This window comes from Odontesthes bonariensis, chromosome 16 (assembly GCF_027942865.1).
Source record: "Odontesthes bonariensis isolate fOdoBon6 chromosome 16, fOdoBon6.hap1, whole genome shotgun sequence".
NCBI lineage: Eukaryota > Metazoa > Chordata > Actinopteri > Atheriniformes > Atherinopsidae > Odontesthes > Odontesthes bonariensis.
Window position 1 is genome coordinate 6,621,842 of NC_134521.1, and position 14,555 is coordinate 6,636,396.

Here is a 14,555-nt window from a genome sequence, read left to right on the forward strand (position 1 = left end):
ACGCACGATCCATCGGCTCTCTAAGCCCTTTAAACAAAGTCCTGCATCTGATGTGATCGTCCTCCTCCGCTCCTGATGTTACACATACGTTGCTGATGCCTGACATAGGCTAATGTTGCTTTGCAAACATTTTTTTTCTTTAGTTACTCATTTCTTTTGCCTTCCCCGTGGTATAAGCCTGCAGCCCACCCGGTTAATCCACATAGAAATTAAATACTGATGTGCAGTTCTCTGAAGGGCCCCAGGAGGTCTCCTGTCCACCAAGCACGGTGGTCTTTGGGATAGTGCTGCACGAATTTCATCACAGGTCGCTAATCCAGGCCCACGTCCCGGATGTGAGTGCATATGTGAGAGTCTAACATTATATAACAGCGCAATGCTGCTGTATTTATAGCGCATCTCTGTCTACCACCCGCTTATCATGCTTCTGTCCTCTCATTTGTGGAGCCGCTTTTAGCGCCTGCAGCCTATATTATATCTTAAAAACGTGATTTTTATTTTCTTAGTCATCTGATAATGGCAGCTTACCTTAAAGGCCTATGATAGTTTGTCAGTTACAGGGATTGTACACCGTAAAGGGTTATCTGAAAATAATCACACACACATTTACAAAGTAAAACAAACAAACTAAAAGGCTTATCAGCACTTTTTTTCTTTTTATTATTTTTCTGGTTGACTCCAATGAGGTTCCTCTGACTTTCAGACTGGGAAATCTTGCCTCAAGGAGCATTCAGGATTAATTTAGCAAAAATGCTACAAACAATTCTAAGGAAATCAGGAGCTTTTTTTGTGAGCAGTGCATCCCATTTTGTTTTTTCACCAGCATCCAAAAACGTTTCTCGTGAACATTTGGATGTGGGACCATTTGAGATGTGAATGAGCACCCTTGAACACATGTGATGACTTGTACTTGGGCAGGAGCATGTCCTGGTTCAGGTGTGTCAACCACACTCGGGCCATTTGGGGGCCAATTATTTGAGCATAATTCCTACAGTACACGGTCCTAATTATTTCCTCCAGCCAGATGGATATGAGCAAACAATTTTGGCTGCCTGGGATTTGATCAGAACAGCTTCATTTTCCGTTGCTTTCAGTATTGTGCAAAACCTCAGCAGCCAAATTTGATAAACCTTGGATAAGGATGGCATGTGCAAAGGAAGATTTTGTTGTAGATGAGGAAGCCCTGCCTCAAATGTGGGAAATAGTGTATCGACTTTAAAATATGCTATCTGGTTAGTGACTACCTACGTCAGAAGTTTGAGACCAAACCGACCGACCGACCGACCGACCGACCGACCGACACGGTGGGGGACAATCCACCTGTGGCTTTGCAGCGAGTTGGAGAAAGCTGTGTTCTCAGCAGCAGAGCTCCAGCGGCAGCCTCTCCTGATGTGAGTGATGTTCTCTCATATCTCGTCTCAGGTGGTGAGAGGTGCTGAGGTGTCGGGTGACACCCATCCGCTGGAGTGTGGTATCAGGTGGCAGAGCAGAGCACTGACAGGCCTGGTGAGACCAAATACTTTCCAGCGAGGAGCGTGTGCTGGGAACAGCAAAACTGCTCAGCATTATTCTTGAGCTCACCTCGGAACAAGATTCCAGGCCGGGGGATGCATTTATGGGACACCCTGCTCGGCACTGCTTTTCTGGATAGATGAAGGCTGACACACACGTTTTTCAAGTTGTGCAGAGCTATATTTGTATAGTTCCACCTTTGGTCTGAAATTAGGTTGTACTAGATATTTGATACATATTTTAGTTCTTTGTCTGTCAGGTGCAATAAATGAAGGCTCTAAAAAGACTGCCTGGATTTTTTCATCATTCATCCCACTACTACCTCTGCTGGATGGTGGCAGAACTACCGAACAAAGCCACGAAATGTAAAACTGCAGTTATTCACGTACATTTTTGCTGCAGTTTGACGACAGACTGACTTTATCGGGAAAGCTCGACCAGAGTTAGCAGTGAAAAAACAAAAAAAAACCCAAAAAAACCTTTATTAACTCCCACATTCTCTTCCACATCACACACGGATACCTGCATAACAAAATATGTCTACAATATCTTCAATGATAGTAAAGGGGAGCTCAATGCAAACAAAACAGTACATAGCCAGACATCTTGAGTAGCATATTTATGTGGGAAGTGTAAAATGAAATAAATACACATGTATGAAGGGAGGGGAGACTATTCATCAAAGGAAATGAGCTCTGTTTGTGTGGAAAAAGGAGTGAAAAGTGCCGCATTCCTCTAATACAGTAGGCAGACAGACTGGATGAAACACTGACTCAAGCTAAGGCATCTGAATTACGACAGGTTTGTGTTTACACTTACTGGAAAGCGTTAGGTATACTGTGTGTGTAGAGTTACTATGCAATGAAAAGGTGGGGGAGTAAACATTTAATGAACTAATGTACCCTTTTACTCAAAGGCACTTTCAAAAGGCACTCCTGGTATAATGATAATTATATAACTAAAGCAGAAAAAACAACAACAACACATCACTTTGTTTGACGTCCTTGTAGAAAATACTGAGATTCTACCATTAATACAGTTTATCTTACTCTACAGTAGTTGTGTCATCAGATGTTAGCCTTGAAAAGAAGTGAAAAAAACCAAAATCCAGCTCCAGAATTGTTACTGTCTTTTCTACTTGCCCGAGAAACACCAGCAAATTTTCTTTCCCTCGTTAATTTGCTCCTCATCTACCTTACACCATCTGTTGGGGAAACCCCGCGGCTGGACTTACAGGTAGTGCCACGCTTTGGGATCAGGAGGATTTACAGTCAACACTTAAGTTAAAGAGGAAACCCAGACTCGTAACAAAAGCGTTACTTGCTGTTTGTAGTGAATGTGGTTGCGAGGGTGAAGTTTTACAATATTGCTGATTTCACAGAGGGAAATTCATCCTGTTTTTCTGCTCATGTGGAGATATCAGAGGAGTCAAATTCCGGATAGGAGCAGTGCTGCTGTGCAGCTCAGAAAGGAGGGAATAAAGAGAGTTCTGAGGACTTGGGGGAATACAGATGGCTCACGCCTCTTTCCTTTCACAGTCTTTCCTCTCTCTTGTTCTTCATCCCCCCCTGTATGCTGTACTTTTCTCCTCACCAGTTGTCCATTGGACACTTTTTGTGGCAAGTATCGCGTTGGTTTTTCTTTTTAAAATCTGGACAAAGTTTAACAATTACATGTTGAACACTTCGGTTCTCAGCATCTTCTTTCTTCTCTGTCTGTCTCTACTTCCTGCTAGACGAATGCCTCTGGTATATCTGAGCCGTTGATTTTGATGTATATCTTGGCGTCGTCCGCTTTCTGCCGTTGCTGCTTGAAGAGCATCCGCCTATACCAGATAAGGTAGATGGGCAGCAAGAAGCCCAGCAGACTGAGTGCAAGGAGTCCAATATCAACCTGTAGGACAACACGAGAATTAGCCAAGCCCAAGGGTTCAATTTGTGTATCTGTTTCTTTAGGTGTGTGTATATCCCTACCCAGAATGGGTCTCCCCCCAAAGGTCCCATCATAGCTAAAAACAGGGGTTGCTGCAGCAGAGCGAACACAGCACTAATCAGAGACTGCATCCCTGTCAAACTGCCAAACTGTGAGGAGGGATACCTGGAGAGACAAATTAAGTTGCATCCAATTAAAAAAGACCAAAATTGTGATTGTGATGGTATAGAGTGACACGAAAAGGTTTTGACACACCTAAGGAGTCAAAAGGAATGGTTGGTTGTGCCCAAACTTTTGACGGGGACTTTATGTGTAAGGTTAGTGGAGCATTGATACTTACACAGCAGCATAAAGGCCACCAACAGCCGAGTGGATGAATCCTCTCACCACAGTGTGTAAGATGAACGACACAATCTGAGGGAAGGTGACAGAAGAAAGCAATATTTATCATTTAGTTTAGACTCGCCTTCAATGAAATATTGATGCTATTTATGCCAGTTAAGTCTGCTTGTCAGACTTTTTTTTTACCTTGTACTAGTCAAGCTAACTGTTTGTGGTCTTTCTGCTAAGCTAAGCTAGCCATCCCATCTATGGATGAGCTGTTTCACACTGACCTCAGTGTGTTTGTGGGCAACTGAGATGAGTGTTTTGTTCTCATTTTGAAATCATAAAGTCTACAACAGTGTTACGAATAGACAAAAAAGTAAAATGCTGGTAAGGAAATAAACAAAAAGATTTTCAAGTTCCGAACACCATCAGCGTCAGGTGGGCTGCTCACCTGCAGAGGGAGATTTGGCACCAAGCAGGTGATCCCAAATCCCACCAAAAGGACGTTTGTGAGAACGAATGCTCGCAGGGCGTTGGTCAGCTTCTGGATCTTTTTGTCTCTGCGCTTTTTCTTTGTTACACCCCTTGTGGTTAAAAGAGGAAACAAGGAAGAAAGATCAGATTCTACCAAGTCTCTGTAATTCATCAGGGCAAGGGTTGTTCGATTTAGCCGATTACTCATGGAGCTCCTTCCAAATTAATTTGTTCTCAAGTAGAAATACAGCATTTAACTACATTGCAATGAGCTACTCAGACTTAACTCACTTGCTAAGGGGTTCCTTGTCTTCTTCTCCATCATCACAGTCCTTAAGTTTCCAGTCCATGATCTGACCAATCACAGGGGTGGTCATAAGGCAAAGCAGCTGCAGCACGCCGAAGATGGAAGAGTACAGACTCACTGAGAATCAGAAGCAGGTCAAAATGGTTGATTAAAAGGAATACAGTGAAGCACAATGTTTTTGAAGATTTTAAGGGTTGGTGTTGGAGAGGTAAAAGGTTGACATACATGGACAGAAAGTCTTTCTATCTGGTTAGATATAATGTTGTTGAGTTAATAATTAGTCCAAGCCATTAGAGGCATACCGAGTGCAAAAACACGGTTGTTCAAAAGTCAATAAGGTGCCATTAGGAGGGGGGTTTGCGGCTCAGGGAGCAATGATACATGAAAAGTGCATCATGTGAAATGACTTGTATCATGTGTACTCTTTGCTGATGCTGAGTGCCAAAGTTAGTTAATGAATACAACTAATGGTACCTGGTGGTTTCATATTAAAGCTGAATGACAGATGAAGGACTGCGTTATTACTATGGACAAAAGCCAAGTCAACTCTAGCAAAGCTGGTTGTGAAAAAAGCCCAGAAAGTGGATCTAATATGGCAAGGAATTGTGATGATAAACCTGAACAAAACTAGAGGTTAATTTCTATTTGTTGGTCAGCTGGACATTTGATTGCTTAATACCTCAGGAATCTACTGTTAGAAAAATGTAATCTTACCAACTTCCATCCTTTCCACTGCAAATTCAGTTAGATACAGTTAGTCCAGCTGCTTTTAATTCACGACAAACAGCTGAAGTTTTCACATTCCTCAATGCACACAGATGGACACATCTATCAAGCACACAGACTAACTGACCTTTGTTGAGGTCTCCATCGCTGAGTGACTCCAGGACACTGTTCAAGGCTCCCATGTAGAACAGGAGACGAAGCTGAGTCAAACTCATGGTCATCGCACTGAGCAGGAAAATTGGGCTCATGATACTTTTCAGGAAAGACTCGGCTGCAGAGGAGGAGGAAACGAAAAGCAGTGGGTTACAGTGGCGTGAGTAGCACAACAACTTTCACAGAGATCCCAGCTGTGTATTTGCAGCAGGAGGCTCTTTTTATACTGCGCTCTTACATTCTTCCTTTGGCTTGCTGTCCATTTCCAGGTCCATGGTGGAGAGGCAGAGATTGCGTCCATCCTTACCAACCAGCTCCTTCTGCTTCACATTGTTGCTCACGCTCAGGCGGCGGCCCACAGTGGTGACTTGGTGGTAAAACTGCTTCCCTGTGATTTTATGGTCAAAGCCCAGCCAGCTGAACTTGATCTTCACACTAAGAAGGCAAAGGAGGAAGCGGAGAGACACACACAAAAGAGAATGTGAGTAAGCTGGCTCTGTTAGGGACTATTGTCGCAAGTCTTTATGTTTACACAGTATTTGTTGGAGTATTTGTGTGCAGGTGTCTTTATCAGTGTTACTAACGTGTAGTCCATGTCCTCTGGTCCTGGGAATGGTTCCAGTGGCCAGTTGAAGAAGCAGTTCATGAACACCAGTCCAGCACAGGCGGCCCACACCACCAGAATGGTAATGAAAGGTACACCCAAGTCATAGATCACCTGAGCATAAACGTGACCGATGAATACAAAGCGCAGTGACAACAAATACTGATTAGAATATCATTTAATAGCTGTTTGACCTCCTTTCGGGTTCATGCATCCACCTAAATTAGCAGATGTTTCCATGAACTTTGGAGAATACTGAAATTCTGCCTCGTCTGTGAATACCAGCAGCAAAATGTTACAAAGTGTTTTAACTCAAGTGATGTGTTTAGTTGCAAATTGGAGGTTGTTGTACTTATGCTGTGCTTTAATTTCCCCCTTTTGTGCTAACTCCACTCCACCACTTAGCACAGACAGCATTGCGTGTTTAACTCCACAGTGTTTATTAGACAAATTTAGTTTCTTTCTCTGAGCTCACAAAATGCAGACTTTTTGCTGATATGCGGTTCTCACAGGACAGCAAAGGCAGAGACTTTCAGAGATCTTGTAGAGTATTTAGAAATGCATTGCTGTAGATTAACCAAGCAGGCTTCACATAAAGTAGTTGGAACAAGCTTGCTTTAAGTGTCTAGAGCAGCAAAAATGCAAGATGCTTGTTCATGCAGCAGCAACGTTGTTATGGAGCATTCTGTTAACATGCCCTCAACATTTTCTTAAAGTAGTTGAACATTTTGAGGGCGGTTCAGTATCTTTCTTACCTTAACACCAGGGAAGGTGACGGCAGAGGAGGCATAGGAGCCAATCATCAGGGCGATGAAAGTTGAACGAAGATCTCCGAACATGCTAGGGAGCTAGAAAAAGGAAAATAGACTATTTATGCTGGTAGATTACAACAGCATCCCAACCTGTCCTTGTTGTGCTCTTGAAATCAAGAAATTCTAAGCTAAATTCAAAGCTACAAGTGAAATGAGGCCCAAGGGTGAACCATCCATTGTGAACATCAAATTAAACATCAAAGCAAGAGGCAGAGGACAGACTGGGAGCATTATAAACACGATGCCCACTGACAGGGCTTAGAGCACACAGTGGGAGCCAATTAGCACGCAGGCATGGCTGTACATCAGAGAAAATAAAAAAAGCAACAAAGTGGTGTGAAACCAGTAAAATCAACATTAAACCAGCGTCATATATCACACACACAGCTGTCCAACACATGACACAAGGGCCCTTCTGACTAACTGCACACAGCTGAAACAGTCAGATGGGTGAGTGAGGCGAGGTGACACTCGAGAACAAAGGAGATGCCCTGAGCATGCAAGATGGTGTGAGGAAGGAATTCCTTCTTTTCTCATTTGTTTATACCCTTTGCTCCAATTTGAGGGAAAAGGAGACGGAGTTGGAAGATAAAACATGAGACAGTGGGAGGCAAAACACCAACTACACAAAGGCATTCCCGTGCTGGCCTTTTTTCAAGAGACTGAACAACAACAAGCACATTCAATTACATAAGACCAGGAAAACCAAGCTAGGTTAAGTATGTGTTTGTGTGTGCTAAAATGAAAGGGCGTGCGCACCCAGTTGACAGTATTCCCAACACTATGATCATTCAGGAGTACTGGTCAAACTATTCAAATAGATTTTTAAACATGAGAGTTGTTACAGCTGTTGGGGGATGAATTTGAAGTGGAAAAGTGGCCTGAAAAGTGCCGCTGGCAGGCAGCCAGCTGTGGCCACTGAGGGCTGCTGAGTGGTACCCATCAGCTGAATATGAGCGCCTCAGGGTCCTGATCAAGGAGTCAAGGAGTGGGCTCGTGTCCAATGATTAACCCAACGCTGAGGCTTTTTTGTACTGTGTATCAGGTTGTTAAGGAGACGAAGTGAAGCAAGGTGCATAGGTAAAACATGGTTATATGCACAGCCTGTGGTGGCTCCGATGGGCTGAAAACTACACAGAAGTAGCTGACATTAAAGCTCATGGCGGCAACTGGTGAGACATTTAGGGGCTGCAAAAAATGTCGTAGTAGAAACGAAAGACATAGACTGTGGTTGCATAGAATTAGAGTGTTTCACAGTGAGATTTACAGGAGTGGAGCCCCTTTCTAGGGAAAAGCATCACCATGGTAGAGCCCAGGACTCCTGAGTGAGTCACCGAGCGCTGAACCTGATGGCATTGGGAGAGAACAAGGAGATAAAGGGAAAGAATGCAAATGAATGGTAAGGCGCCAACCCCGTGACCCCTGAAAGTAATGAAGAGCATCCGTTCCCTTTCTGTGTCTTTTCATCCAAGGCTCTTCACAAGCTCTTTGAGAGTAGTACCGATGATGTGAAAAACATTTGGGTTATTGAGCCTTTTTTTTTTTTCTAAGAAAGCTGTGTAAAATCTTATCAACTTTTAGATGTGGGTCAGCCTGTGCCAACTCATCTAACCCCCCTTATGTCATGGATTTCCTTGAAAAAACGACGCACGGTATGTTCATGAGACTGGGTATGTTGTAGTTATGTATTTTTGTAAATATTCAACCAAACCCGTGCCGGGGGTAATAGCTAAGGCTCGCTTGGCTAATATCCCCCATGGACTTAAAGGAGAAGTTCCGTTTTTTTAAACCTGGACCTTATTTCTGGCATAAAATACGTTCATCTACTCACTGATAACAGTTTGGTGAAAGTCGGCGTAAATGCCAGAAATAAGGTCCAGGTTTAAAAAAACAATCTTCCCCTTAAAGAAATAACCTGTGTTGAGTCAGAGAACTTAAGACACTTAATTATCCTTTTTCTCACTCTAATCAATCCCCCCTCTCGCTAACAGAGGCTGAGTCCTGTTGCCTGGAGGAGCACATAGTTAAAAAACAAAAGAAGAAGGAAAATACATTGAGACAAAGTGGAACGCAAGACAAAAGGGGGAGGAAGAGGGCGAGCATGCAGGGAGCCAGAAAGCTTTTACAACAGAACAGTAACCATGAGACAAAGTATGAACACAGAGTATATACATCTGGACAAACATCAGGCGGCGGGTGCAAAGACTCAGGAATAGGAGGATTATAAAGCCCACAGTGGTGCACACACTTACTGTGAGGGAGGTGAAGGTCATGCACATGCCTCCGAAGCCATTGAAAGTCAGGGCAATGAAGATGAGAACGGAGAGCTCTGAAAGTGATACAGATATTAACTTATAGTCTGCTTCACACAAAGTGCAAAATGGACTGTATGGATCACCTGGACGTACCATTTGGTTTGTAGGCGCCGTATGCAATGAGTAGACAGGAAAACGCAAAGCATGTGCTGAAAATAAAGAGTCACAGTGTCAAACATTTCTAATAACATGTGAAGCGGTGACTTGAGCCATTGTGTTACTCTCAATAAGTTTTAGTATTAACAAGCCATGGAGGTAGCTTGGCCTTTTTTTTCTCAAAGTTTCTGCTTGCCTCCCTGAGACCAACATTTGCACGTGTCTGAACATAAACAACAGAATGATCAGTCTAACTAATGTCTCCCACTCTCTTCTCACCTGCCAAGCAGTCGGAGCTTGCGAGGCCCATATTTATCCATGACGATCCCTAGTGGCAGTGTGATGGCCGAGAGCAGGAAGGAGCCCGCTGTGAAAGCCACGTTCAACATCTCGTCCTGTTCTTTACAGATCAGCCAGCCGTTCATCCTTAGAGGCATGTCCACAGGGACCAGGGGCCTCATCTCCACGCCGTCTCCCAAGCCCACCACTTCCCCTTCCCCTTCGTAATCAGTATACTCATCAGATGTCTCCTTTGCCAGGGGTTCGGACAGATTGTAGCTTGAGCTGTTACCTGAAGAATGTGACGAATGTCAGTAGAAGACACGGAGTTAGATGACTTTTTACATGGTAGAGATGGTTCAAGTTGCCAAAATGTATCAGTTTTCCTCAGAGATTACATCTTTTGAGATTCTAATAATTCCCAAAACATCCTCCATGTCGTAAAGACAGAGTGCTGCGGATATTCATATGACCATTTAGAATTAAGTTCAGTTATACTAGCAGCTGTGGCTTCTTTTCAGATGAAATGTGAAGCTTGCACTTTTGTTGATTCACAAGATTATGACACATCAACATGCACTGGCCACACATGGAACAAATGCATGCGGAGTCAGGTGTGTGGTAATCCTCCAAAGAGAGAAAACAACATGTCAGCATATAATCTGCAGGGACAGCGGGGAAATAAGCACCACGATTGGAACGCACGATGCTGTTTGCATTTCATTGATACTTTGGAATGTCCCGGATAAAAAGTGATAAGCCGCGTCTAGCAATTAACTTCTAATTATCTGAACATGTAGGGAGATAATGTGAAATGGTACAAAAGTCCAGGAGAAGTCCAAGTGACAGGAAGGGGGAGCAGCAGTTTGGGACCATGGCAACGGATGTTTTCTGGATTACATTCCCTCTTTAGTATCAGCCATCTGATGTGATTGTAGTCACACCGTGCAAGTAAGCGTGTGGCATTGCAACGTGAAACACCATGACGCACTTCACAACAAAGTGCTACAGTCTTCCTCAGGAAACCAGCTCTCTTAATGCCATGTGAATGTGCCTATATGACTTGTGGTATGTGGAGCAATATGAACTGATTAGATATCAGCTTGCATAAATTCCAAATTTACTTTTAGTTTGTGCTGCATATATATATATATATATATATATATATATATATATATATATATATTTTTTTTTTATCAAAGCGAATCAGCAGTGACTTTAAACTCGGATAAAAATACATTAAAGACACTAGTGCATGTAAAAACAATAGTCTTTCTGCTAAACCTGACACTGCAATTTGTTATGGGAACTCAGACGAGACCACATATAGTTTCCTCCCATGAGATGACTCACAGTCACCCAGTTAGGCATATGAAATGAAGTTTAACCATTTCCTTTGCATATCTGCTGCTCATGCACAAAACCCCAATCTGCACCCTAACCCTCTATCTTTCAATCTACTTTATTCTTTTACTGTCCCACCCACAGGTGCTCTGAATTCTACTGCTCATCACTTTGCTATCAGTCCCCTCCCCCCTCTTCTCTGGCCTTTTTCAGTGTACTTTAAACTTTCATTACCAGTAATAAAAACCAATGAGGATCTCTTTGTTCCTCATCCACACGTCACATGCCTGAAAAGAGCTGAGCTGCTGTTCTTTTTCCCCTTGTATCATCAGAACAAGATAAGATGTCAGTGGCATTTCTCCAGGAAATGATCTACAGCTTGTGATGCCCAGAGCCACATCCCAAGATAGTAACCCTCAGAGGTGGCCCTTTGCTATTGTGTTACCCAAATGAGTGCTTTGAAAGGTTTTTGGGTGTGATGATGAGTGATCCTTCAGATCAAACTAAGTGTAAGACGAAATTCAGCAAATTGATATGAAATGAGAAGAAAAATTAATATGCTAGATATTATGCTAGATATTAAGGGATGGAAATCCATCCACTCAGTTATAATTTGGTTCACAAAAGTCTGTCCAGATTCCTCCCCCACACTTTGTTTTGCTTACTACAACCAAAAAGACCTGATTTTGTCAGACTTTGTGCAAAACTGGCAACTTTGTACTTAAAAACACCCAAAGAACTTGGCATGCCTTACTCCATGACACGAGATAAAGAGAAAAAAGTTAAAGCATGGGGAGAAGGCTAAAGTACAGTTGTTTGAAGCCCATCAGTGCTTATCAGCTTCGTCTCAACAAGTCATCTTTTATGTCTTAAGACTGCTGAGAGTTGACATTCTCAAAGCAGTGGAGTAGGGGTGCTGTCACATTTAAAAGACACTGGAGCCTTTTATTTGTTAACTTTGAACCACTTTGCCTACCTTCAACCCTGCTTTCTCTTTAATTCAACTGATCAGGTTTAATCTCTGGAGTCCCTACAAACAGCCCGTGACCTCTGCACAGAAAACACCTATTCTTCCAAAAGAATGGAAGAGACAGGAAGGCAGTAGTGTTGCTTTACATGTCTTGAATAAAAGCTTGCTTCATCCTTTGCTCTGACTCAAGATTAGTTTCTCACAGGCCCTTCCACCACTATTTGGTTCAAAAACAAACTGGAGTGAATTTTTGGTGGAGAGACAGGACACAAAATCTAAACCACATGAACTTTAACCTTGCGAAAGCAGAACTTAGGTTCAGTTAAACAGTGAAAAACTGAGACTTTCAGTTCAGAGTTCCCCTTTCCACACAGAAAAATGTGACAGTTTTGACTTACCCTCCTCATTGCAAAGGTAAGAGTAGAAGCCCTCTGACTTAAGCATGATGAGGAGCGACCCCCATCCCAGCAGCACAGCGGAGAAAAGCAGATTCTCAATGATGGCAGTCACTGCCATCCACCAGCGCCTGGCGAAGGCCGTGGCCAGGGTCGGAGGCATGGTTTGAGAGAGGAAAGTTGAAGACGGAGAGAGGAAAAGAACTAGAAATATGGAAAAAAAAAAAAGAGGAGAGAAGGAAAGAGTAAGCTGGAAGAGCGGAGAGAGCCTCCCTGACTGACGCTCGGGATGAAGGGTGACGGCTCACTTATCTGTGAAGAGAGAAATGCAAAGGGAGGGAGGGGGAGTTTATATTGTTAGCCTATCACACAAGTCAGTGAAGGACAGGGAGGTTTGGCTTTTATAAACTCACAAGCTCAACCATTTAGCTTTGAACCTAACTGGAGATAACTGCTTGTGCTGTGTGTAATTAATCACAAATGAGCTGATAGTGTATGTAAATAATGTCTGAAAGCCTCCCTTTGAATTACACACAGGCAGGATGCACGTGCAGTTGTTCTAAAGAGTGAACCCAACTAAACTTTACAATGGATGGTGAACTATTAACTTTCCTACTGGAGTGGTCATTACATAATTCAGGTGCGGGGAGAAAGCTTGTATGCTAGGCAGCAAGAACAGATGAAGCATCTGTGGTGGAATCGCAGAGCATGTGCTGCTTGCAAACTAGTCCAAACTGGACCCAGAGAAACTGGGACTCCCTGCCCTCCCCTCTCTATTTCTCCTCCGCAACCCCTAAATGTCCTCTCATGTTCATCCAACCGCAACTTTTGTCTGCAATTACTGAGATGCGTCCCAAACATAAAGGAGCTGCCGAGCTCAACAAACAAATCAGCTCACACAGGCAGCTTTTTCTCTTTTTATTCACACACACAGACACTGGTCCTGCACGCCCACACAAACTGATCAGCCAGTAAAGCAGAACTAGCTCCAAAGTTTTGTCGGAGGAGTAGACAACAAAGCGAGCACAATGAAGTTATCAAAAGCTTATTTCTTTGGGTGATGTTTTCTAATCAAAGGGAAACTATTCCCCCACAATTCCTTCATTTTTTCTTGGTTAAGATAAAGCGTGTTGCAATTGTGTACCACGTGCAAACAAATGATGCATTTCCTCACCTCTCCGGGCTGCGAGCAGCACAATCCAGCGTCCAGTTCTCTGATGTCTTAGTTGGCTCTTAGTGAGCAGGTATCCCTGAAAAATCCACATTTATATGCTCAGGCGGTTTGACAGGGCCCCCCTCTGTTGACGTCCACCCCGTATTTGGCCATTCGTAGAGGCTTATCTCATAGATAAAGCTATAATAACAGTTCTGATAGAACGCACGGGTATTATTTAGCACCCATTATGGGAGGCGATGGGATTTCAAAACGTCTGCATTACAATGACCTAAACGTTTGATTTTATTATTGTTTGGGCGATGGGAAGTGTGAATTCGCGGGTGAGTGGGAAGGATTAATCAAGGCAAGCAAAGAGTGTCTGAGAACACATCAGACCTCTGCCGGTATCAACGAGTCTATGGATCAATCACGAGTATTGATAGAACAGCCGGTGACGCAGTTTCAGTCGTTATGTCAGTTGTTTACAGATGTTTTACTGCTTTTTCTGTACCGGGCAGCTTCGACTTTAAGTCTCTTGGACACCAAAGGGAAGCGCTTCGGTTTAGGGCAGAGTCGATCCACCTGCCGGCGCCTTAAACATCCTCAATTTACGCGCGCTCATTAGACATTGTTCATGTTTACTGCAGTTGTTTCTCAACCCGCTTGCTCAAGCTCAATCCCTAACGCTGCGCTCCAAGTTTGCATGATCAATGAGTGCAATGAGTGCTTGCTGACGGCTGCATTCGGCTTCCTGAGTGTAACCATGACAACTAACATGATGCCTTATGTCCAGTGAGTGTCATTGGTTATTGGTTGAATCTGTCTCTTTTTTTTTTTTTCAGTCTCTTAGAGGTTTAAACCACATGTGTTTGGAGGTTTCGGATGAAATGAGCAAACTGGTTGTTAAAACTTGTTTTTCAGTTTGGACGCCAGCGTTTGTCCTGACTCGCAGTGGACTCTGATTCTGCTGATCAATGTGTAAATCAATCACTGTACGAACAACAGTGGCTATATCTACATAAACACTGATATGCTAATTTGTGTTGTTACATTGGTCAAATTCTCAGTATAAAGATGAAAAGAAAGGGAAAAAAAACGTCTTTATCACACCTTTGTTTTGTGACCATTCATGTTGACAGGACATCTGATGGCT

At 43.2% G+C, this 14,555-nt stretch overlaps 1 protein-coding gene across 2 annotated transcripts; it reads right to left on the reverse strand.

Annotated features, from left to right (window-relative positions):
• Positions 1-1,977: 1,977 nt before the first annotated feature.
• slc43a2b (solute carrier family 43 member 2b) lies at positions 1,978-12,554 on the reverse strand. 2 transcript variants are annotated; one of them, XM_075487563.1, is made up of 14 exons: positions 12,250-12,554; positions 9,538-9,829; positions 9,256-9,311; positions 9,100-9,176; positions 6,791-6,883; positions 6,016-6,149; positions 5,670-5,866; positions 5,406-5,549; positions 5,267-5,284; positions 4,537-4,669; positions 4,223-4,355; positions 3,785-3,858; positions 3,486-3,609; positions 1,978-3,405 (listed from the first exon to the last, which is right to left on the reverse strand). In XM_075487563.1, the coding sequence occupies exons 1-14, from the start codon at positions 12,407-12,409 to the stop codon at positions 3,244-3,246; spliced, it is 1,797 nt and encodes a 598-aa protein (XP_075343678.1). In that variant the 5' UTR covers positions 12,410-12,554; the 3' UTR covers positions 1,978-3,243. The 2 variants fall into 2 exon arrangements, with proteins under 2 accessions (XP_075343678.1, XP_075343679.1); XM_075487564.1 differs by lacking the exon at positions 5,267-5,284.
• Between the last annotated feature and the right edge of the window lie 2,001 nt (positions 12,555-14,555).

Coding starts and splice junctions, on each gene's coding strand:
- slc43a2b (XM_075487563.1), bottom strand. CDS start 12,409: ATGCCTCCGACCCTGGCCACGGCCTTCGCCAGGCGCTGGTGGATGGCA. Junction 5,867..6,015: donor CCAGAGGACATGGACTACAC/GTTAGTAACACT, acceptor TTGCCTTCTTAG/TGTGAAGATCAAGTTCAGCT. Junction 3,859..4,222: donor TGCCAAATCTCCCTCTGCAG/GTGAGCAGCCCA, acceptor ACCTTCCCTCAG/ATTGTGTCGTTCATCTTACA.